At 48.7% G+C, this 25,513-nt stretch overlaps 1 protein-coding gene across 4 annotated transcripts in view; it reads right to left on the reverse strand.

Moving 5' to 3' along the window:
* The window catches only part of CTIF (cap binding complex dependent translation initiation factor), a 210,071-nt gene that overhangs the window by 56,227 nt on the left and 128,331 nt on the right, over positions 1-25,513 (reverse strand). For all 4 annotated transcript variants that reach the window (XM_064176803.1, XM_064176801.1, XM_064176804.1 and 1 more), the window contains one exon: positions 2,274-2,715. In XM_064176803.1, the coding sequence (XP_064032873.1) occupies positions 2,274-2,715 (442 nt within the window). The remainder of the gene's footprint in view (positions 1-2,273; positions 2,716-25,513) is intronic.

Here is a 25,513-nt window from a genome sequence, read left to right on the forward strand (position 1 = left end):
GGGTAGAGACCTGACCCTGGGGAGGAATAACCCTCTGCACCAGGACAGGTTACGAGGTTGATCTGATGGAAGGCAGCTCTGCAGAGATGGACCTGGAAGTTCTGGTGGACAAGAAGTTTGTGAAGGGCTAGCAATGTGCCTTTGTGGCCAAGAAGGCCAGTGGTCTTCTGGGGTAGCATTCAGAAGAGTGTGGCCAGCAGTCAAGGGAGGTTTTCTCCTTCCTCTACTCTACCCCAATCTGGAGGATTGTGTCAAGTTCTGGGGGCCCCCCAGTTCAACAGAGACAGGGAACTACTGGAGAGAGTCCAGCAGAGGCTGCAAAGATGCAGCGGGACCTGGAGCATCACTGTGAGGAGCAGCCCTAGGGGGGATCTGATCAATGCTGATCCATAGCTAAGGGACAGGGGTCAAGAGGATGGGGCCAGACTCTTGTCAGCAGTGACCAGCAACAGGACAAGGGGCAATGAGCATAAATTGGAACCCAGGAGGTTCCATTTGAACAGGAGGAAAATTTTCTTTGGTGTGAGGGTTCTGGAGGCCTGGAGCAGGCTGCCCAGTGAGGTTGTGGAATCTCCTTCTCTGGAGAGATTCCAAACCTGCCTGGACATTGTGATCCTGGGCAAGCTGTTGTGTGTGCCCCTGCTTTGGCAGGAGGGATTGGACTGGATGATCCCCAGATGTCCCTTCCAACCCTCACTGTGTTGGGATCATGTGACAGCTTTGCAGGGATAATATTAAAATGAGGGCTCTGAAAGTGTCTGCTGTACTTCCATTTGCTTTGAAGAACACAAAAATAAACTAAGAAATTCTCTTCCTCCCCCCTCATGCCACACACATAAATAGTAAATGCACATGCATTTGGAGGTTTGCATTTCCAGCGTGCACTCCCATGGAACTGTATACGTTCAGGTTATTTTCACCATGGGTCTTGGAAATCTTACTGGAGATACCCCCACGGATGCATTTACCAGTCAGACAAAAGAATTTCAAGAGCAAGAATCTGAATTTCTCAAGGCTGGGGGCAGAGGGTGCAAATGGAGAGATATCATCTCAAAATTCCTCAGAAATCTGAATATTGTTTTCAGAAAGGATTTCTCCTCTGTCACTTGCACACGACAGTTCTGTTATTGTTGGGTAGTAGGGAGGAAGGGGGAAAGATAAGGACCTTTCAATTCATTGCTGAGATAAGTGGATATCAGCTTTTAAGTAACTGACTCCAACTGTTCAGCACTCAAGAAGTCAAAGCTCTGTCACTGTGGAGACAAAGTGCCTTTTTTTAGACCTCTTTGCAAAGCGGATGAGCTCTGCAGAGCACGAGGCAGTCAACTGAGATCAGCTGCCAGGCAAGGAGCACTGACACTGCTGCTCATGACTACAGCAGCCCCCCACAAGGGCCTTAGAGTGGGTAGGGGGAGAATTCCTCATGCTTCCTGGAGAATCGAATGTGGTAGCACCTTCCTCACGTCCACACCAGCCTCCCTCAAGGGCCTGAGAATGGGTAAGAGGACAATTCCCAGTTCTCCTCAGAGAACTCAAGCTGGTAGCACCTTGTTCTTGTCTACACCAGTCTGCCTCAAGGATCTTAGAAATGATAAAGGGAGAGCATGTCTCCTAGGAAGACAGGCAGAGAGATTTAGGGTGGTTAGCCTGGAGAAAAGAAGGCTTCAGGGAGACCTCAGAACTGCAGTTCAATATCTGAATATTCTACAGGAAGGCTGGGGAGGGGTTGTTCAGAAGGGCCTGTGGGGACAGGATGAGGGGCAATGATGGTTTGAAACTGGAGCAGGCCAGATTTAGGTTGGACATTAGGAGGAAGCTCTGCACAATGAAAGTTGTAAAATACTGGAACAGGTTGCCTAGGGATGTGGTTGAGGGCCCATACCTGGAGACATGCAAGGTTGGACCTAATGTGGCCTTAGGCAGCCTGGTGTAGTTGGATGGGGCCCTGCTGACTGCAGTGGGATTGGACAAGATAATCTTTGAGGGTCTCTGCCAACCTTGTGTAATCTGTGAAACTGAGAACTTCCAGACCTCCTTAGAGACCTCAAGCCGGTACCAACCTCAACCAAGAAGCCAAGCTTAGCTTTGTGTCAATGAGTGGCCTCCTGAAGAAGCACAAAGACCCCTGAAGAGCAGTGCTGACCCTGCTAAGTTTAGATAAATTGGGTGCATTCGCAGAAAGGCCCCCTGAGCCCAGCCTGCCCTTATGGAGAATGGCCAACAGCCAGACTCCTGGGAGAAAGGCAACTCAAGGTTTCCCTAAGAAGTAATACCTTTTCTTTTAGTCTCCTCCTCAGTCTGTCTTTGGAAGACTGAAGCAAATTGATCTTGGGTCTCTCCCCAACGCGCTCGTGAACACTGTCCTTGCGTTTGGTCTCTGACTCCTGGGGGTACTGCTGAGACTGCTTCTCCACAGCCTCCGGGCCCCGGTGTGCCTCCGCGGGGATGTGCACGGTGCAGAGGGAGGGCTCCTCGATTTTCAGGTTCTCAGTCTCTTTGGCGTTTCTGTGCGTCTCTTTGTCATTGGGCGAGTGCTTCTGGTTGTGGTGCCATCGCCGGTTCTGGCTGTAGCCGTGGTGCCCCGTCCTGCCTGAGGAATGAGGGGCCTGGCCTCCTTGGTAGGCTTTCTGGTGGTCTCTGTTGTGTTTGGTGCCACCTTGCTGATGATCGGCGTGTTGCTGAGTCTTGTTCCCACCAGGAACTCTCTGCTGTCGTCTGGAAAAGCCAAGAGAAAGTTGTTTAGTTCACCCTTTCCTGCATGGTCCTGTTTGGTCAACACATCTGTCCCACCCGTCTGGCCCTCAGTGGGTGGGTTCTTTGGGTCTCCTTACCATAAAAAAGGAGGCAATTTCTTGGCATCTAACACAGCCTAGTACCAACTCATGCCTCCACTTCTATGTCAGTAATGGGAATATTTCAGCTGCAAGTTTTCACGAACACTAAGATAACGTGGCTTTGGTTCCCAGGAAGGTCTCTCCTAGGCTTCTATGCTGTCTGTGTTGCTTCCACACTGAACCAGGGGACACCTGGTTAGTCCCTGCTGAGCAGCAGGAAGTCAGCCAAGCAAGAAATAAGAAGAAAAATCTTTTCCCAAAAACCAGAGGAGCTCCTGACACACTTGGCCTATAGGCATTGTTTGCTCCTTTTTCCTCCCACTGCTGCTGTACCAACATGGCCAGACTGCTGCACTGGTTTGCAGTGAAACCATTTAAAGTGTTATCAGGAATTTTGAAATGAGGGGGGAAAAAAAGTTAAAAGGATATTGCTGAGTAAAAGAGGTGTCCACACCAAACAGTTTCATTTGACCTTTCTTTATGCATGAGCATCATCATTGCTACACTGGGACAGGATGTGTACTTGGATGAAGAAATTGAGGATCATGCTTGCCTGTGGCAGCACAGGGAGCCAGGACCATTACCTCTGGACACGAGGCTGTATGAACGCAGCTCCAAATGAGAAACAAAGATATTTAACAGCTACTAAATGGAGGATCAGGGTAGTGCTGGTCCCCTTGCACTCAGCGCTGGTGAGCTCACATCTCAAATATGGGGTTCAGTATTGGGCCACTCAGTACAACAAGGACATTGAGGTGCTGTACAAACATGAGCAAGGAGGCTGGTGAAGGGTCTAGAGCAGAAACCTTGTGGGGAGCAGCTGAGGGAACTGGGGATGTTCAGCCTAGAGAAAAGTAGGCTGAAAGAAGACCTCCCTGAAAGAAGGCTGGAGCCGGATGGCGGTTAGTCCCCTTTCACAGGTAGCAAGTGATAGGACAAGAGGAAACAGCCTAGTTTAACATTGGGTACTATTTCTTCCCCAGGAGTATTGCCCAGACATGGCAGAGGCTGCCCAGGGAGTTCCCATCTTGGAGGGATTTAAAAGCATGAAGTTGTGATGCTGAGAGACATGGTATAATGGTGGGCTTGGCAGTGCTGGGTTTACAGTTGGACTTGATGATCTCAAAGGAGTTTTTCAACCAAAACAATTCTGCTTGAGAGGTAACAGTTGCTCAGAAGGGTAGAGTAAGTCCCCATATGCTGGCCATAACTGGTAGACAAGATGGCAAGTCCTTCAAAAAAACAGTGGTTGAGTGGATGAAATGCCCTAGCAGCCTTGGACGCCTCTGATTTCCATGCAGGCAGCAGCCACGGCTGCCTCACACAGAGAAGGCAGAGATGGAATGCCATCAACAGTGATGTGGAGAAGATGAAGATATCCCTTGCACATATCTTCACCCAGCACAGCACAGGGTTAGCCCTAAACGTGGCAGCATCTCTCTGTAACACTCAGCACTGTCTCTGAGAGAATGTGAAATGCTGCAACGTCCATCTCCCTACAAGGCTGCTTGGAGGTTCACAGGAGACATCTCCCCAACTTTGCCTGTTGAAACAGAGAAACAACTGGGAAGACTGTGACGACCACAGCAGCCTGCTTCTGTCCTGGTTTCGCAGCAGTTGTAATCTCCTGCTCAGCCTCATCTCTTGCCCCAGAGCACAGCCTCCATTCAGATAAAGATCAGCACTTTGTTTTGTTTTAATCAGCTGCACCACTCCGGTGGGACAAAGGACAGAATCAGAACCACTGAGGCTCGTTCCTGTGTCTCCTGCCCTAGGTGACCCTGCTCTGGCAGGGGGTTGGACTGGATGATCTTTCAAGGTCAATTCCAACATTCTGTGATTCTCTGAAAAGACCTCTAAGAGCATCAAGTCCAACTTCCTACCCAGCACCTCCAGGACCACTGGAATGTGTCCCAAAGTGTGTCTACACGTTTCTTGAACACCTCCAGGCACGATGACTCCACCACCTCCCTGCACAGCCTGTTCCAATCCCTCACCACTCTTTCAGTAAAGAAACTCTTCTTAATGTTCTCCCTGGCACATCTTGAGGCCATTACCACTTGTCCTGTCATTAGTTACTTGGGAGAAGAATGAGAAGGATGAGACCATTCACAAACACATTTCAACGGTCAGCAGCTAAACAGCCTCCAATGTTGCCTGCCAAAGCCATTTGCCCATCAAATCTGTATTCCTTGGCATCTCCGTGAGTTAAAAACCTATTTTCTGAGGCCAACTGGCTCTGAAGCTTTAAGTGTGAGGGCTGATGTTTGGGGAGCACAGGAGGAAGAGGCTTGCTCGTGGTGGCAATGGAAGGAATTTGTGTGTAGTCTCAGACCACCAGCCCTGTTTTTTTTTTTTCTGACATACTCCACATGGGGATTTTCTTTTATTCCATATCTATTTTTTTTACTGCAAGTTGAATGTCAGGGAATTAAAAAAAAAAAAAAAAAAAAACAAAAAAAAAAAAAAGAGAGAGAAGGAGAGGGCGGAAGCGTTCCTGTTTGCTGGAGCTTACAAGCATTTTATGAGTACAGATTCTCCACATCAAGTTTTCCTGGCATTTCTTCATTTCCTCTCAGTAACACAATCACACAAACTGCTTTGTAAAGAGCAGTGCTTATTAAAACGGGGATGTCAAAATAAAAGTTAGTTAAAAACCCTTATCTAGCACTAAGCCCTCACATGCTTCAGTGTGCAGGAGCCTTGCTGATAGAATTTAGCCTTTGCTTTCTGTGGTTTTTCTCTCCTTCTCCCCACCACACATCTGAGTTTTAACTGTTTGAGTGCATTTTCAGTCTTGGGATATAAAGCAGGAAGGCTGCTGAATTTAGGTTGCAAAGGTTGCACAGAAATGGCAAAAAAAAAGTTAGCATCACAGAACCATTAGGAGTGGAAGAGATCTTTAAGGTCATTGAGGCTAACCATTAACTCAACACTTCCCAGTCCACCACTGAGCCATGTCCCTTGGCACCACATCTGCACAGCTTTCAAGCCCTCCAGGGATGGGGACCCCACCACTGCCCTGCTCCACACCCTGACAAACCTTTCAGGGAAGAAATTGTTCCTCATGTCCAGTCTAAACCTCCCCTGGCACAACCTAGGTCTTTTCCACTTGTCCTCTCACTTGTTCCTTGGGAACAGAACTAATCTCCACCTGGCTCCAACCTCCTCTAAGGCAGTTGTAGAGAGCCCAAAGGTCTCTCCTCAGCCTCCCTTTTCCACAGGCTGAATAACCCCGGGTCCTTCAGCCGCTTCTCACAAGACTTGCACACTGTCATCATGACCCTTTCATACGCTTCGTTGTCCTTCTCTGGACATGCTCCAGACCCTCAACGTCTTTCTTGGAGTGAGGGGCCCAGAACAGAATGCAGTATTCAAGATGTGGGCTTACCACTGCCATATACAGGGGGACAATCCCAGCCCTGGTCCTAGTTGCACCCTGACACAACTTGAATTTAAGCAGAGGCAAGGCACAACACCTGGAAAGGAGCTGGGAACCCACCTCTGCTGTAGAGTCCTGCAAGAAACGTTTCTAAATGCTTTGTTTCTAAAGAATGATACTATAAACTGTTTCAGTTTAAGAGCAGCGAAAGAAAAAAAAACACCAGTCATCCCCCTGCCCACCACCAACCCCCCCTAAGAAACAGTTAAGCTGATGTGGAATGTGCAAGATTTTTTTATTTGAGGCTTTTGCAATAGGAGAGGCAGCTCTGTCCCCAAGCAGGACAGCAAAAAGACAAGATCCCCATGGTGAGAAGCAGAGCAAACACACACTGAAGCTCTGCAGTCACTGACCATAGTATGGAAAACACCAGATTTAAACAAGTTGGGGGGGGGGGGGGGAATTGCAAAGAAATAAAAGGCAAAGGAAAGAGAATGGCAAACAAGAAGCAGCATCCATGACTTGGCAGCAAGCAGGACTCTAGACAATCATTCAGCATTCAGGCAAAGACTCGTTCTGAGCTTTTATCTTCCCAAAATCCCAGTGAAGAAGAAAAGCCAAGATGAAACAGGACTCCACAGTGAAGAAGAGCCAAAGCAGGGAGAACAAGGCCCAGATCATAAAGCCTTTTTTTGGCTGCACAGTGTTATTGTAAAGCTAAGGAGATGTTTTAAGCCGTCCTTCCTTTCAGGTGTGACCAAGGTGCTGGTGACACGAGGAGCACTGAGAAGAGGTGAGATAGGGATCAAGGCACCCTGCTGCACACATCTGCTATTGGTGTTGATAGAAAAAAACTTGGTCATGTTTGAGGACAGCAATAGCCAAGATGGCAGCTTGGGGTGACCTGCCAAAGCTTAGGGAAAGAGATGTAGGAACCCAAAGGCACTTCCCAACCCAGGCTATTAGAGTTGTGATGCTGAAGGGAGGAAGAGCTGAATCTCACAGTAGCGTCTCCAAAGAAAAACCAAACATAGAATGGTTTGGAGACCTTTAAAGAATGTAAGAGACCTTTAAAGCTCTTCTAATCCACCCCCACTGCAGTCAGCAGACACATTTGCAACCAGAGTAGGTTGCTCACAGCCTCAAAAAACTTGACTTGGAATCTTTTGAAGGATGGGGCATCTACCACCGCTCTGGGCAACCAGGACAATGTTTCACTGCCCTCAGCACGAGCCACTTCTTTCTTCTCTCCAGTCTAAATCTCTTCCTTGTTTTTTTTTAGTTCAAAACCATTACAGCTGTAGTTCACCCCCCAAACAGATCGCAGTTATGGGAAAACCATTCTTCTGTCCTTCTGGGTTCTTCCCTTGCTGTAGGGATACAGTGCCCAGAAGGAGAACATACTTCAACTGCAAGGAGAAATAGGTAGACAGCACAATGATCTCTCACCTCTTGATTCCATTTAGCTTTGAAAATCTGTTTTCACTTCCAAGGCCAAACTCTGATTCAGCTCAAAACTCCCCCTGATTTCAGTGGGGGATTTGGCCAGTGGTCAATGTGGAAATTAAAGGGACATCCAAAGTCACAAAGAAACTGCCAAAGGACTAAAACCCAATGGGAGACAGTCAGGGTTGCCAAGCTGGAAATAGGATTGTATTGCTTCTGCTATTGTTTCTCTCTCCCATTTTTTTGTCTACTTAATTAACAAAATGAGATACCTTTCAACAGAATTTAGATCTGACAAATGTCTGCTGTGTTGGAGGAGCCCACGCAAACAACTCTAAGGCTTCAGCTGTCTGGGTGATTACCAGCCTACGTGCTCAGAAAGACGTGGTTCCTGCAAGGTTTCACTCCAGCCTTTGCTCCCAAGGAAAGGGGCTGGAAGGCACAAGGCTGGGGAAAATAACTCCAGACACGTGGACAGCTGTGGTCTAAAACACAGTTGCTCTGTCCTGTCAACCTTGCTCCAAGCGAGACAAGTCCTCCCAGAGCCCCCACCATTCGTCTGGCATGTGGAGAGGCAGAGGACACCACGGGGTTACATTCTCCTGCTGGTTGCATGGAGATCTGGTTGAGCAATTCTTACAAATACTGGTGGTACTTGTAGGTATTTGAGGAGGCTGAGGTGTGACCTTCTGGGTCTCTACAACTCCCTGAAAGGAGGTTGGAGCCACGGCGGGGTGGGTCAGTCTCTTCTCCCAAGGAAAAAGTGGTAGGACAAGAGGAAATGGTCTCAAGTTGCACCACAGAAGGTTTAGATTGGACATGAGGAACAATTTCTTCCCCAGAAGAGTTGCCAAGGCCTAGACCAGGCTGCCCAGAGCAGTGGTGGAGTCCCCATCCCTGAAGAGATTTTGAAGACCAAATTGGTGCGCTGCTGAGTGACATGGTTTAGTGCTGGCAGTGCTAGGTTAACAGTTGGACTCTGATCTTAAAGGTGTCTTTTGGCCTAACCAGATTTTGATTCCAGGTATCTACATCTCCAATGGCACTTGGACATTTACCCTCCAGTGCAGAGCAACCTGTGCAGCTACGTGGACCAAGATCCCTCAGGGATCCCAATCCTATCCAGATGCTCTGGACATCTTGCCTTTGCAGATGCTGGAAATCACACTTGCCCTCAATTCTAGGCAGTTCTCCCAAGAGACAAACTCTTTGGGGTATGTTAAGCTCCTTACAGGGGAGGGATACTGGGTTTGTCTTGCTTTTGTGTGAAGCCTCTTGCCTGGTAGGCATGGCTAGGTCCACTCAGCAGCTCAGGACTCATTTGGACTTCCAGCTGCTGAGGCAAAAGATTGGGATTGAAGAGCAGTGCCATGGCCAAAGTCAAACCTCCTGCATTCCCTTCGCCCTTTTGGTGCTGGAATGAAAACTTTCCTCACTGTGTTCTGCAAGCAGAAAGTTTTTTATCCAGTCTTTCCTCTGCCCAGGCAGAATTTCATCTGTGCTCCAGAAACAGGTCCAGGAATATGAGGTTTCCATGACTTAGGTCTTGGAAGTATCTCATGGTGAGCTTTGCTATTAATATGCTTTTAATTAATTATCAATCACCACCAGAAGGGGTAGATGGAGGTCTGCTGCAGACTCTGTGGGACCTTTTGCCCCCATGAGGATTCCAGTTCCTCCAGGCTCACCCTTTCTCAACTACGCATATTTCAGCCAGATCACAGGTTTCACCTTGCATGATGCAGCTCCACAAACACCTCCCCACCAAGCAGGTGCTGCTGGAGGGATTTGAGCACTACAATGCTGCTGTGGCTAAAATTCCTAGTATCACTGACTCCGAACACCTAAAGGACACCATGGTAGCCAGGTGGGGGTTGGTCTCTTCTCCCAGGCAACCAGCAACAGAACAAGGGGACACAGTCTCAAGTTGTGCTGGTGAAAGTATAGGCTGGATGTCAGAAGGAAGTTCTTGCCAGAGAGAGTGATTTGCCACTGGAATGGGCTGCCCAGGGAGGTGGTGGAGGCACCGTCCCTGGAGGTGTTCAAGAAAAGAGTGGATGAGGCACTTAGTGACATGGTCTAGTTTGACTGGATAGGGCTGGGGGATAGGTTGGACTGGATGACCTTGGAGGTCTCTTCCAACCTGGTTGATTCTATGATTCTATGGTCCAAATTGCAGGGCCTGAAGGATCCCAGTTAGGAGCTGGCACAATTTCCTATCATAAGGTATGTTGTTTTTAATGTAACAAAGAAGAGCTCTGAACTTCTACTTTAGAGGATTGATATCCCCCAGAAGTGTTCTTCACCAAGCCACCAAGGCACCCTGGTGTTTGACACTCATGTACTCATAACTCAGTGTTATCTCAGTGCAGGGAGCATCACGGCCTGGCCAGGGCCTTTCTCTACCCTGGTGCTGACTGGGAGTGTGAAATGCTCAAATAAGCTTGATGGTTCCACACAATTTAATAAAAAGCCTCAGAACCCCACAGACAGCAAGAAGGACCAGCTCTGGAGACGAAGAACACAGGACTTCTGTTTTCCCTTTGGCTTTCTCTCTCCAACTGGTTTCGCTTGGCTCCGGTTTCATTTTTGTTTGCATTCTTCTCAGATGAGAAGAGAACAAGATGTCATGGCCACTCTTGAAAACAAAAATTAAGTTATTCACACCTCTTCTGTGCCTTTCTGTCGCTAGGGTTCAAAAGTCTGCCCCACTCAGCCCATGCATCTGGATGGACACAGCACTGTGAAAACACAGAAAATCCATCTGTTGAAACGGTGATCAGGACAATTTGAAGAGTTGAGATACCACATGTGCTTTAGGTCCCACACACAGGCATCCTTGAAAATGAACTCCAGAAGACAAGCTCTGCCAAGGAAAACAAGGCTGTAAGGGCAGAGATGTTCTTGATGAGGCTCACAGCACCAGGTACTGGGAAAAGCATTATGCAACCTTCATATCTGCCTAACTGGGCACAAGTCCTCTCCTCACCACTTTAGTCTTAGAGTACAGCAGCTGCTGCATATTCTCCCTTAGTCCTGGACATCACTCCTGTCATCTTTGTTAGAGATGCTTTTCTGCTTGGCCTTCACAACACTAATTAGATTCACTATAAATCAACTGGTTTTTGCAGTTAGAGTGGTAAAACCCTGGTCCAGGTTGCCCAGAGAGGTGTGAGATGTCCACCCCTGGTAACACTCCAGAGCAGGTTGGACAGGACTCTGACCAATCTGCTTTAATTGCAGATGCATGATCTAGATGAAACTGCATGAGGTGCAAGGTCCTGCATCTGGGACAGGCCAACCCCATACACCAGACCAGCCTGGGTGCAGAATGGGTTAAAAGCAGGCCTGAAGAAAGAGACTTGGGAGTGTTGGGTACTGAGAAGCTCTCCAGGAGCCAGCAGTGCCCTCATGCAGTTCAGAAGGCAGCTGTGTGCTGGCTGTATTCAGGAGTGTGGGCAGCAGGGCAAGAGAGGGGATTCTGCCCCTTGACTCTGCTCTGCTGAGACCTCACCTCCAGTTCTGCCTCCAGTTCTGGTGTTCCCAGCAGAAGAAGGACACAAGAGATGTTGGGGTGAGTCCACAGGAGGACCACAAGGATAATCCAAGGGCTGGAGCACCTCTGCTATGAGGACAGGCTGAGGGAGCTGGAGTTGTCCAGATTAGAGAAGACTCCAAGGGGACCTCAGAGCTGCCTTCCCATACCAGAAGGGATCCTCCAGTAAGACTATAGAGGACAGTCGTTCATGTGGGTGTATAGAGACAGAGCAAGGGGGAAGAGTTTCAAGCTGAGAGCAGGGTTAGATTTGAGCTTAGGAGGAAGTTTTTCAGCACCAGGGTGGTGAGACTGGAATAGGATGCCCAGGGAGGTTGTGGAAGCCTCCTCTCTGGAGGTGTCCAAAGCCAGGTTAGATGAGACCTTGAGCATCTGTGTCTGTTTGAGGCGTCCCCGCCTATGGATGGGAGGTTGGAGTAGATGATCTCTGAGGTCCATTCCAACCTAAGCCATTCTATGATTCTTAAGATTTCCCTGCTCACTGCAGGGGTCTGAATTAGATGATCTTTGAAAACCCCTTCCTACCCAAATTATTCTGTTTCTGTCATTCTGTGAGTGAAGGGTTTCACACAGGGGCATCCAAGGTGCTCACGCAATAATGCATCCAAAAATAGGTGTAGGATTGTTACAGAGCATGGTTTGTCATGGGATGTGCTACTCTCTGAACAGCATGCTGACTCATTGGGCCAAACACAGAAATGGACTCGATTTCTCCCTGGGCCTTCCTTCAGCATTGCTTCACACTTTTGGTGTCCACCACTTCTCCCACCACAGTGATGGACACCTTAACTACAGGACCACCAGTCTACAGGACAGATGCTGGGCTGATAGGACATGGCAAGAAGTCCAATGGAGCAGACTCAGGAAAGCACCAAAGAGCAAACTTGCTACTGCTGAAGTCCCACGAGCGTCCTCACATGCTGCAATGCTTGGCCGCACAGGCTGCCTGAGTCAGCTCTTTTCTCCTAAGCTTCATGGAAATGAATCTTCAGGAGTACTTTAAGTAGCTGTTTTGCAACACCAGCTTGGGAAAGAAATCCCAAGTACAGATGGCATGCTAGATAGCTTCAAACCAGCTCTTTAAATGCCTTGCTGGATCTCCCACAAATCATTAGGGATGTCCAGATGGAGGCCCTTGTTGCACATAGCGGGCAACCAGCTAGGAAGACACCCCCTGGACTTCAAGGCTGACTGCCCAGACTGGTGGAGAAATCACTGCAGTGACTTCATGGAGAAACTGCTTGGAAATGGTTCTCTTCATAAATTGCATTACTTGGAATTCCTGTTTTAGGAGTCTTAGCATACTGTAAACACAATTGCAAAAGTGAGATGAAAACCAAAGTAAAATGCGGTGACAAGGGGCCAGACCCAGTGGAGCTGCAATAGCTTAAACCTCGAAAGATGCAACCACAAGATGCAGAGCTGCCCAAAAATCTGCTGAGTGCAGATGCAAGCTGAATGACCAGTAAGAATGTGACTGGAATGAGTATAGATTCATTTTTTACTGCTTTGCAATAAAAGAGCTTAAATCTCAGACTCCAGGCTGCCTTCTTTAAAAATACACTGAGCCCAAGATCTGATAATCCTCCAAGAGATATAAACTTTAAACCCGTGCCAAGATGCATAGACACAGCCCACCACCACCCCTCCATGGTCCTGTCCCTCAAGACACATCCTAAATAGTCTGTACAAGCTCCCACCTGCTGCCTTTTTGTTCAGCTGTCTTCCTTTAGACCTCTGTGACTCTTTGACCTGCAGCAAGAAGACATCCCAGGTTTTTTCCATGTCCTATTTATACCAGTGTTTTCTAGTGAAGAAATAAATGGCTTTCCTGTAGAAGCTGAGGCAAGATTTGACAGGATCTCTTAGCAGCTGTCCAGATATATGAGATGACCCAAAATCAATGGCGAGCAATTACTTCCAACATGGGGACCTGGTAAAACACCAAGCCAAGACGCTGAGATGCTTTGGACTGATGGATGCCAGAGGTCTTTATCAAATATATTAATGTTTACCCAAGTCCATTCCAATGTCCAAAGAAGAGTTGTCTCTTTTTGACTCTTCTCTCATGCTACCTGTAATGTCCACATGGATGTGATGAGCTGTGGCAGTCTGATCCACTCAGAAAATCTCCTTTCTCTGTGATGGGTTTCCATCAGTTTGGATGGGAACATGCTGCTTGGGGAGAAGCACATAGCTGGGTCACCTTCTCCAGTAGCTGTGGGCCCTTGCTACTTGGGGAAAAATAGGTCCAGCTTTAATCAGATTGATCAGAAGTCTGGAACACTTCTGTTAGGAGGTCAGGCTGAGAGAGTCGGGCTTGTTCAGCCTGGAGAAGGCTCCAGGGAGACCTTCTGGTGGCCTTACAGTGCCTCAAGGGGTCTAGAGGAAGGATGAGGATAATCTTTTCAGCAGGGGCTGTTGTGACAGGACAAGGGGTGACGGTTCAAACTAAAAGAGGGGAAATTTATATACCAGAGAGATGGAAGAAATGTTTTATGCTGAGGGTGGTGAGACCCTGCCCCAGGCTGCCCAGAGATGCGGTACTTACCCCATCCCTGCAAATACTCCATGTCAGGTTGGATGAGACTCTGAAAGATTTGATCTAGTTGCAGATGTCCCTGCTGAACTGCAGGGGGATTGGACTAGATGCACTTTAAGGGTCCCTTCCAACCCAAACCATTCTATGATCCATACCATGTGCACAATGCTAGGGATGGATAGCGCAACATTGGTTTAAATGAAAGAAAGAAGCCTGTTGTCCCTTTGTGCCCTGGAGGGTGTCACGCTAAATAAAGACATTATCAGGGATCCAGCAGATACTCAGCTCTTTCATGCCTGTTAATGACCTGTCCAACGAATCTAAGAGCTCTCTTTCCCACAGATGGTCCCTTGGAGACAGACTGCTGTGGCTTTGGTAGGAATAAATGGAAACAAAACAGTTAACAAATATCCAAAAATAGAGTCTAAGTTAACTTCTTTTTCTTTTTTTCTTTTTTAATACGGAGATGAAAAATCCCTGGGTGATTTACATGCCAGCAGAGATATTAGCTGCATATAATAGATGCAATATTTTTAATACTAATATTTTGAGCTGAGACAAGAGAGGGAATGGAAAGTATTTCCAGTGCCTTGACTTCTTTATTTTGCAAACATCAGTTGCTAACTGGGATCAGACAGAAATATTGTTTCTGCAACAAGAGCCCAAACAACTCAAGCTGGCAACTTCTTCACACACTAACCATGCCAGGAGGCCCTGCAGAGCTTCAGTGTGTTGCTCCCTCCCAGGTCTCCCAACTTGGGCTTGCAGGGAAAAGAAGCAAGTTCTAAGTGTTCTCCTGCAGAGAGGGTGGCTACTTGCCTTGGCAGTCACCACCCAAACTGTGCAGTCACACTGCTGGATTCTTGCTGAGCTTCTTCAAATGGGCTGGGTCCTGTGGAAAGATCTTTTGTGACACACAGGATGTCATAACATCTTTTTTTTACCCATCAGAAGCATCAGTCTCTGCTTGCCCCTACCTCTCAGTTCAGTTTCAGAGATTGCATCAGGCTGGAAGGGACCTTCAAAGGTCATCTTGTCCAACCCCCCTGCAGTCAGCTGAGACATCCCCAACTACATTAGGCTGCCCAGAGCCTCACTGAATCTGATATTGAATCTTGCCAGGGCTGGGGCCTCAACCACATCCCTGGGTAACCTGTTCCAGTCTTTCACCTGTTGTCCAAGAGGAAGACTTCCTCCTGATGTCCAGACTCAATCTGCCCTGCTCTAGTTTCAAACCACTGCTCCTTGTCCTATCACAACGGGCCCTTCTAAACAGTCCTTCCCCAGCCTTCCTCTAGATCTCCTTCAGGTACTGAAATGCAGTTCTAAGGTCTCCCTGGAGCCTTCTCTTCTCCAGTCTAAACAGCCCCAAACCTCTCAGCCTGTCTTCCAAGGAAAGGTGCTCCAGCCCTTTGATTACCTTTGCAGACTTCTCTGGACCTGCTCCAGCAAGTCCATATCTCTCTTGTCTTGGGGGGCCCATAGCTGGATGCAGTTGCCAGATAGATAACTTTGGAGAGCAATTTGGCAGCAGAAAGCTGTTGGTGATCTTACAAGTGACCACAGACAAGTGCATATTTACACTGAAGGATGGAAAGCAGGTGAAAGAAACAAGTTGTCTCGTTCCTTAACTGCTCTAGCAACCAGCTGCTGAAAACGACCTCCAAGAACTCCTGCTAGCAAACAACATGTAGATGGAGAAACCCATTTCCAGTGCCGAGGAGCCATGCAGGAAACACTCCACCAAAAAGAAAGCCATTTCAATAACAGATCAGTTTCCTAGTGTAGAGGAACCTGCCACTATATTTCCTTCCCTCAATTCTGGCCGGCTGAAATAGCATCACGTAGACAGTTTGTTTCACACTGCAGGATACTAAGAGAGCAGCCTTGAAGGAGAGTCTCATGGGTGATGGGGTTTGCACATAGGAGAACCTGGTGGTCATGAGTTCATTGCAAGATGTGTGGTGGGGGAAGGTCCACCCAGAGTCTCTCCTCTCCTTTCTGCCATGATCTTCTCAAAGTGGGGACGCTGAGAGGAGCCCTGTGTCAGAAAGCACTTGGAGAGAGATGGACAACAAAACACAGCAGAGTTCCATCTCTGGCTGTCTTCCCTGGGGACAGTTCATGCATTGTTTCCCTGTGAGTCTTCCTACAGCCGACTGTCCCAACAGCACCCCACACTTGCCTACGTGACAAGGATTTTCCTGCCAGGTCAGTTAAAAATAAGTAAGTCACAAAATCTGCTACCAAAGCAACACCAATACAACCTGGTGGTGAGCCACAAAAATGATGGTACGACTGCAAGGGCTCTGCTGTGAGGCCAGGCTGAGGGAGTTGGGCTTGTCCAGGCTGGGAGACCTACCGTTGGCTTTCAGTGCTTCAAGTGGCCTAGAAAAAAGCTGGGGACAGGCTTTTTCTCAAGGCTTGCTGTGACAGGACAAGGGGTGATGATCTGAAACTAAAAGAGGTTTGTTTCTCAAAAAAATATTTAAAAATTGTTTGTCAAAGGGGTTATCAGGCACTGGAAAATGCTGCCCAGGGAAGTCATGGAATCCTCATCCCTGGAGGGACTGAAAAAGACATTCAGACTTGAGAGAAGGAAGAAATGTTTGACTTTGAGTAGTGAAAACACCAGCACAGGTTACTCAGAGAGATAGTAGATGCCCCATCCCCAGAAACACAACAGGTCAGGTTAGACCCAACTCTGAGCAACCTGCTCCAGTTGCAGTGTCCCTGCTGAGTGCAGGGGGGTTGGACTAGATGACTTTCAGAGATCTCCTCCTACTCAAACCACTCTATCATTCTGTGATTCTATGATCCCAGAGCAGGCACTGCTGAGCACTTCTGTTGATGGTCTTGCTTTCAAAACAGCAAAATCTGTTTTAAATGCTGACTCCGACTTTACTGAAGACAACTGAATACCTAAGGTAGCGCTCAACAGGGACTTAGCTCACAGGTATAGCCATGTGAGCACTTGAACTGTGATGACACAAAAAGAAGTGTGGTTCAAAATACAGAAAATGAGATATTTCTTCACATAATGCACAGTTAAACTGTGGAGCTATGCTGTATGAGATATGGGCACCAGTTTACAAGAGTTCAAAAAGCACTTTGCCCATGGAAGGAAATCCATCAGGAGCTACTGGACAGAAAGGTGAGCAAATGTAGTCCCATAGATGTTCCAAATGTTAATTCTTGGAGAATCACAGAATCACAGAATGGGCTGGGTTGGAAAGCACCTCCAAAGGTCAACTAGTCCAACCCCCTCTGCAGTAAGCAGAGACATTCTCAACTAGATCAATTTGCCCAGAGCCCTGTGCAGCTTCATTTTGAGTATCTCCAGGGATGGGACCCCAACCACATCCCCAGGCAACCTGTTCCAGTGTTCCACCACCTTCATGGTAAAGAACTTGTTCTGAACATCCAAATAGTTTTGGTTGAAAAGGAACCTCAAGCTCTTCAAGCTAAATCATTAAGAAGAAGAGAATGCTGCTCACAAGAAGCATGACATGCACAGCCTGCTCTTCTCACACTCCTCTGGGTGTCCCTCACTGGTCACCCACCCAGGTGATCTGGTATGACTCATCACAGCCCTCCTCGCGCTCTTACTAACTTTCCAATCAGCTCCAGCACACCACTAGCATATGAAAGACTTCTGTTCCTCTGCTGAAACAGGATGACATGAGAACCATAAGATAAGTGAGTTATCTCCATAAGATGAGTTATCTCCCAGCTGAGTGGAGGGACTCTGCTCCCACAGCCAGCGGCACGCACACGCAATTACCACTACCCGCCTCACGTGCCCTAATTCATTAAGCTGCAGTAACACAATCACCCAGCTGAGCCCTTTTAGGAACAAACCACCAGGACAATATTGTCCTCTGGGGACCTGCAGTTCACAGAATTAATTTAGTGTAATAACTCCCAGTGATGTTGTGGACAATCAAACCAAAAGAACTTATGATCTGCCTCTAAATTGTCTGTAAACAACTCCTTGGCTGATGCCCTGCCACCGCCAGCTCTGCTTCAGCAGCTGGGGCAAGTGCTGACTCTTCACTTAGGACCTTCATGCCTACGAGCACATAAGCATTGAGGAACACCAAAGCTGGTGACAGGCCTAGGGCACAAGTCTTGTGAGGAGCAGCTGAAGGAACTGGGGGTGATCAGCCTGGAGAAAAAAGACTAAAGTGGGACCTTCTGGCTCTCTGCATCTCTGCAAAAGGAGGCTGGAGCCAAGTGGGGCTCAGTCTCTTCTTCCAAATAGCAAGACATAGGATAGAGTCATGTCAGGGGAGATTTAGATTGGACATGAGGAACAAATTTGTTTCTCAAAAGGGTTATCAAGCACTGGAAAATGCTTCCCAGGGAAGTCATGGAATCCTCATCCCTGGAGGGACTGAAAAACCTCTGGGGCTTTAAAAGATGTGGTGCTGAGGATGGACTTGGCAGTGCTGGGTTAACAGATAAACTTCATGATCTTAAAAGTCTCTTGCAACCTAAATGACTCTATGATTTTATGAACCTCATCACGGTCCAACACTTGAATAAGGAGTTCTTCACCTTATTCTGCAAGATACTCAATTTCAGTGGATGCAGCTTCGTTAGTCATATGATTTAGTTTTAGGCAGTCCTGTGAGAAACAGGGAGATGGACTTGATGATCTTTCCCTGGAGGAAGGGATCCCCCTCCCTGGAAGTGGTCAAGGCCAGGTTGGATGAGCCCTTGAGCAATCTCATCTAGTGTAAAGTGTCCCTGCCCACAGAAAGGGGGTTGGAACAAGATGATCTCTAAGGTCCCTTCCAACCCACACCATTCTATGAGTCGACGAATCTATCAATCCTGACCAGGGCCTTCTAAGTCCCAATACACTGATTCCTCTTGAAGATGCACCTCTGTTGAGGCTGCTCCTGAAAATGTGGCCTATCCTTCAGGCTCACAGTTTCTAAGCCTTATAAGCAGGAGAGTGACTATTATTTTTAACAGCATCTCTGCTTCGGTGCTATCAGCTGCCTGGAAGACATTTTTGCACTGTTGCACTCCCAACACCATGATCTAGCTAGATGTTGCTCATCACCACAGGCATGCACCCTACCAAAGACATGACTTTTGTCCTGAAAAAGAGAAAAAAAAAATACTGATCCTGAGTTTCCTTACAAGAGCCCTCCCACAAACAGCAGCTTCTCGCAGCTCACCAAATCTGCACTCTGCTCAGCATGGATGACCATGACATCCCTGGTGCGTTCGGCATATTCCCTCTGCAACTGGGATACTGCCTCTGTGGTGGCTCCAGTAACCACCATCAGCTTGCAGGAGAGCATGGAGAATCATAGAATCATAGAATCAACCAGGTTGGAAGAGACCTCTAAGATCATCCAGTCCAACCTAGCACCCAGCCCTATCCAGTCAACTAGACCATGGCACTAAGTGCCTCATCCAGGCTTTTCTTGAAGACCCCCAGGGACAGTGCCTCCACCACCTCCCTGGGCAGCCCATTCCAATGCCAATCACTCTCTCTGGGAAGATCTTCCTCCTAACATCCAGCCTAGACCTACCCCAGCACAACTTGAGACTGTGTCCCCTTGTTCTATTGCTGGTTGCCTGGGAGGAGAGGCCACCCCCCACCCGGCTACAATGTCCCTTCAGGTAGTTGTAGACAGTAATAAGATCACCCCTGAGCCTCCTCTTCTCCAGGCTGAACAGGCTCAGCTCCCTCAACCTTTCCTCATAGGATTTGTGCTCCAGGCCCCTCACCAGCTTTGTTGTCCTTCTCTGGACATGTTCCAGCACCTCAACATCTTTCTTGAATTGAGGGGCCCAGAACTGGACACAGCACTCAAGGTGTGGTCTGACCAGTGTTGAGTACAGGGGAGGAATAACCTCCCTTGTCCTACTGGCCACACTGTTCCTGATGCAGGCCAGGATGCCATTGGCTCTCTTGGCCACCTGGGCACACTGCTGGCTCATCTTCAGCTTACTATCTATCAGTACCCCCAGGTCCCTTTCCTCCTGGCTGCTCTCCAGCCACTCAGTCCCCAGCCTGTAGTGCTGCTTGGGGTTGTTGTGGCCAAAGTGCAGAATAAGACAGGTCCATTAGGAGTAGCATGAAAACCTGACTTCCAGATGCAGTTTCAGAGGTTCAGACCCTTGTGCCGCTGAACTTAATTAACGTGACTTGGAAAAAATCGTGGAGGCCTTTCTGAAAGCGTTCCAAATCAGGCTGAGTGGGGCTTTGAGCAACTTGGTCTAGTGGAAGGTGTCCCTGCCTTTGGTGAAGGGGTTGGAACAGGATGATCTATGAATCTATGTAGTCCTGCTGAGAATTAAAAGGGTGTTTCAAGCTTTTAAATTGCCTCTCTTCCCCTCTCTCTCTTCTGCTCCAACACAATTTGCTGCACTTACTAAGAGCACTGCAAACCATATGAATGATGGCTTAGAAGTGACTCTTAAAGGCCATTTAGTCATTTACCATGGGGCTAGTTTTCAGCAAAAAGCCAGCCAGTCCATCCCAAACATTTCGCTTTGTTCCAGCTAGGCACAGCGCTAAAATAAGGCCTTGATGTTGTTGCTTTCTTTAATAAACATCCTCTCCTCTGCCTGCAAAACCTTCAGTGACTGGGCCTGGCGAAACAAAAGACATTTTCTGCATTGTTTTCAGCTCTCTTCCTTTCTGAAGACCTCAATTAAAATGGTGAAAAAGCAATGTCGGCACCGCAGACCTAATGATGCACTCGCTCCCATTCACTTGCCCAGCAGGAGAGGTTTGCTCTGCTGACCTCTGACAGCAGCCTTCCAAGGCTCCTCCAAAAGCTCTGCAGCCTTAAACCTGACACCTGCTCGCAGGCCATGTAATGCCCTCACTCCAGCCTCTGCCCACAACAGCTGGCTGCCTGAGAAGCCCAGGGTAAGGGACACTCCTCTGGCTGCTCTCATTTGTATTCCCAGAATCACAGAATGTTAGAGGTTGGAAGGGACCTCCAGAGACCATCCAGCCTGATCCCCCCCAACAAAGGCAGGATCACCCAGAGTAGTCCACACAGGAATGCATCCAGGTGGGTTTTGAAAGCCTCCAAAGAAGGAGACTTCTAAGCCTCTCTGAGCAGCCTGTTCCAGTTCTCTGTAACTCTCACGGTAAAGAAGTTTCTCCTCATGGTGATTTGAAACCTTCTGTGTTTAAGTCTGTATCTGTTGCTCCTTGTCTTATTACTTCACATCACTGAAAAGAGATTGCCCCCCCTCCACTTGACACTCACCCCTCAGGTATTTATAAACACTAGTCAGATCCCCTCTCAGCCTTTTCATCTGAAGACTAAACAGCGGCAGGTCACTCACTCTCTCTTCACAGGGGAGACGCCCAAGTCACCTAACCATTCTCATGGCTCTCCACTGGCCTCTCTCCATCAGATTCCTGCATCTCTTGAACTGGGCAGCCCAAAACTGGACACAGTATTCCAGGTGTGGTCTCACCAGGGCAGAGTACAGCGGGAGAAGAACCTCCCTACACCTGCTGGACACACATTTCTTCATGTACTTCTGCTGGCCATGAACAGATGTGCTTGGGACAGGCTCTTGAAATGGTGCAAGCCTCCAAGACAGTGTGAAAATCACATGAATGCAGGCTGTTGGCTGTTGCAGAGGGTTTTCAAAGCAAGACCTTCCATGGCGCTGTCCTGAGGAATAATCAGACTTTTGCCAGCAGTCTTCCCAACACAAAAACTACCTTGCTTGAAGGAGACAGGTGCCAAGTGGTCTCTAAATTAGAAGGATGTGGATTTGAGAGATGACCACTCAATGGATAAGGGATTGGCTAGAGGGCTGTTGTCACAGAATTACTGAGGTTCTGAGGTCATCAAGTACAGCCTATGACCTAACACCACTACATTGACCAGACCATGTCACTAAGTGCCACATCCAGTCTTTCCTTAAACACCTCCAGGGATGGTGACTCCACCACCTCCCCGGGAAGCCCATTCCAGCGTCTGATTACCCTTTCTGTGGGGAAGTGTTTCCTGACATCTGACCTAAACCTCCTCGGTGCAGCTTCAGACCATGCCCTCTCGTCCTGTCCACTCTCAAAGAGGTGTGATCAATGGCTTGACACCTAAATAGAGACCAGTGATGAGTGGTGTCTCTCAGGGAGCAATATCAAGTCCAGTGCTGTCTAATGTCTTTATCAGTGAAATGGGCAGTGGGATTGAGACACCCTCAGCAAGTTTGTGGATGACACCAAGCTGTGTGATGTGGTTGGCAAACTACAGGGAAGGGGTATCACCCAGAGGGACCTGGACAGGCTTGAGAGGAGGGAGGAGGGCCCAAGCTAACCTCATGAAATCCAACAAGGCGAAGTACAAGATCCTACACCTAAGTCAGGGCAATACCAAGCACAAATATAGTCTGGGTGTGAAGTAGTTTGAGAGCAGCCTTGCACAGAACTTGGAGGTGCTGGTGGATGAGGATCTTGACATGAGCTAGCCGTGTGCACTGGCAGCCCAAAAAGCCAACCATATCTTGGGCTGCCTCAAAGATATGTGGTCAGCAGGTCAAGAGAGGTCATTCTGCCTCTCTGTCTCTGCCACTCTTCTGCGAAACCTGGGACAGGCTCCCATCACACTTATCACAATCCTCCTGTCCAATCTCAATCTCCCTTCTTCTTTCTTTTCTAGTCCCTTGTCCTGTCACAACAAGCCCTGAGAAAAAGTCTGTCCCCAGCTTTCTCAGAGCCCCCTTGAAGCCCTGCAAGGCCACCAGAAGGTCTCCCTGGAGCCTTCTCTTCTGCAGGCTGAACAAGCCCAACTCTCTCAGCCTGGCCTCCCAGTAGAGCCCTTCCAGCCCTGCAAGCATTGCTGTGGCCTCCTCTGGCTCTGCTCCAACAGGTCCCTGTGTGTGCTGTGCTGACAACTCCAGAGCTGTGTCCAGCATTGCAGGGGGTTCACAGCAGAGCACAGCAGAGGGGCAGAATCCCCTCCCTGCCCCTGCTGCCCTCACTGCTGGGGATCAGCTCAGGACAACATGTGGTGAGGGTTCAAAGCATCATGCAGAGGATGGGCATAATTTGCCTAATTTTAGGTGTCCGTGATGTCAGAGGTCAAATATGAGGTGGTGATCTGAACTTCATGGCAGCCCTGTCAAACTGGGGAGGTAGTCACTGGCCAAATGCCTACTTTGTGGTGAGGTGAACCATCCTCCAAACTCCACTGACTGCATCCCCTCCGAGCACAATGGGAACAACAGCACCCAATCAATATACTTATGGACTCACGTGATGAGATTTAAAAGGAGCAGATCCTCCTGAAGGCTCTGCCAAGGCGAATGGAAAACACAGCAGAGGTGATTGGTGGTAACCAGCAGTGGCTTCACCAAGGGCAAATCATGCCTGACAAATCTAGTGGCTTTTTATGATGAAGTCACAGCAACAGTGGACAAAGGAGGGGCAACTGACATCATCTGCCTGGACCTGAGTAAGGCATTTGACTCCGTCTAACATGATGTCCTGGTCACCAAACTGGAAAAAACATGGACTCTATGGGTGGAGCACTGCTGGATAAGGAATTGGCTGGATGACAACATGCAGAGAGTGGTGGTCAAGGGCACAATGTCCACCTGGAGACCAGTGGCAAGTGGCATCCCTCAGGGTTCAGTGCTGGGATCAGTGCTGTTGAGCAACTTTGTCAGTGACATGGACAGAGGAATCGAGTGCGCCCCCAGCAAGTTTGAGATGACACCAAGCTGTGTGGCACAGTTGACTTGCTAGTGGGCAGGGATGCCATCCAGAGGGACCTGGACAGGCTGGAGGGGTGGGCCCAGGGCAACCTGGGCCTTCAACAAGGCCAAGTGTAAGGTCCTGCACCCGGATCAATGCAATCCCAAGCACAACTCCAGGCTGAGTGGTGAATGGCTGAGAGCAGCCCTGAGGAAAAGGACCTGAGGGTCTGGGTTGATGAAAAGCTCAACATGAGCCAGCAGTGTGAGTGCAGCCCATACAGCAACTGTGTGCTGGGCTGCACTGAGAGAAGTGTGGCCAGCAGGGCAAAGGAGGGGATTCTCTCCCTTTACTTTGCTCTCATCCGGCCCCACCTGAAGTACTGTGTGCAGCTCTGGAGCCCCCAACACAGAAAGGACATCAACCTGCTGGAATGAGTCCAGAGGAGGCCCACGAAGATGATCAGAGGGCTGCAGCACCTCTGCTATGAGGACAGGCTACAAGAGTTGAGGCTCTACAGCTTGCAGAAGGATTCGAGGAGACCTTTTAGTGGCCTTCCAGTATCTGAAGGGGGCCTCCAGGAGGGCTGGAGAGGGACTATTTACAAGGTCTTGTAATGACAGGACAAGGGGTAATGGGTTTAAACTGGCAGAGGGGAGATTCCAACTAGATGTTAGGAAAGGGTTCCTTACAGTGAGAATGGTGAGACATAGGCACAGGTTGCCCAGGGACCTTGCAGCTGCTCCCTCCCTGGAGGCGTTCAAGGTCAGGCTGGATGAGGCCTTGAGCGACCTGTTCTAGTGGGAGGTGTCCCTGTTTGTGGCAGGGGGTTGGAACTGGATGATCTTTGAGGTCCCTTCCAACCTAAACCATTCTATGATTCTACGGTGGTGCCACTGGAGATGCTCTATGGCATCCTGTCTGAGTTCCACCCTCTTTTGGTGCAACTTTCTCAAGGTCCATTGTCTGCCAGCCCCTTGCATGGACTTCACAATATGCTGGGACATCTGAAATAGCACCTGTGATTACAGAGGTGCTGTTCAGCAGTCTCTGATAAAGGTGACAGCTGAAGTCAGGTCTTTCATATCTCGCCCCCAAGGCCCTGGAGACAAGAGCAGGTGCTTTGCTAACCTGTACAGCCACCATGAGCTTCTGCTCCCCGTTCCCTAACACTCACAAGAACAGGAAGCAGCAGCAGAGGAGTGAAGAGCTGTTGGTCTCAACAACTCGCTGCTCTCCAAACCAGCCCCTGCTGCCACACTGGAGCAAGATACCTCATAAATACCATTTGGGTGAAATCAGGTGTTCCCTCACCACGGCCACAGGCTGAAGTTCTCCTGGATTTTTTTCTTTTCCTGGAGGAATTAATTTTGCTCTCTGTGAAGCAACATCCTAAGAGCCTAAGCTCATCCAGCAGGTCGTTACATTGCTGCTGCTGCTGCGGTTTCATAACAGCAGAACGATTTTGCCAACGGTAGGTGAAGTCTTTCAATCAGCTGCAGAGATGGAGAAAAACAACCTGCAAAAGCCTCCTGATGCCATAGAATCACAGAATCAACCAGGATGGAAGAGACCTCCAAGATCATCCAGTCCAACCTAGCACCCAGCCATAGCCAGTCAACTAGACCATAGCACTAAGTGCCTCATCCAGGCTTTTCCTGAACACCTCCAGGGATGGTGACTCCACCACCTCCCTGGGCAGCCCATTCCAATGCCAATCTCTGGGAAGAACTTCCTCCTAACATCCAGCCTATACCTACCCCGGCACAACTTGAGACTGTGTCCCCTTGTTCTATTGCTGGTTGCCTGGGAGAAGAGGCCACCCCCCACCTGGCTACAATGCCCCTTCAGGTAGTTGTAGACAGTAATAAGATCACCCCTGAGCCTCCTCTTCTTCAGAGTAAACAACCCCAGCTCCCTCAGCCTCTCCTCACAGGGTTTGTGTTCCAGGCCCCTCACCAGCTTTGTCACCCTTCTCTGGACACGTTCCAGCACCTCAACATCTCTCTTGTATTGAGGGGCTCAGAACTGGACACAGGACTCAAGTTGTGGCCTG

Source organism: Pogoniulus pusillus, chromosome Z (assembly GCF_015220805.1).
Source record: "Pogoniulus pusillus isolate bPogPus1 chromosome Z, bPogPus1.pri, whole genome shotgun sequence".
Classification (NCBI taxonomy): domain Eukaryota; kingdom Metazoa; phylum Chordata; class Aves; order Piciformes; family Lybiidae; genus Pogoniulus; species Pogoniulus pusillus.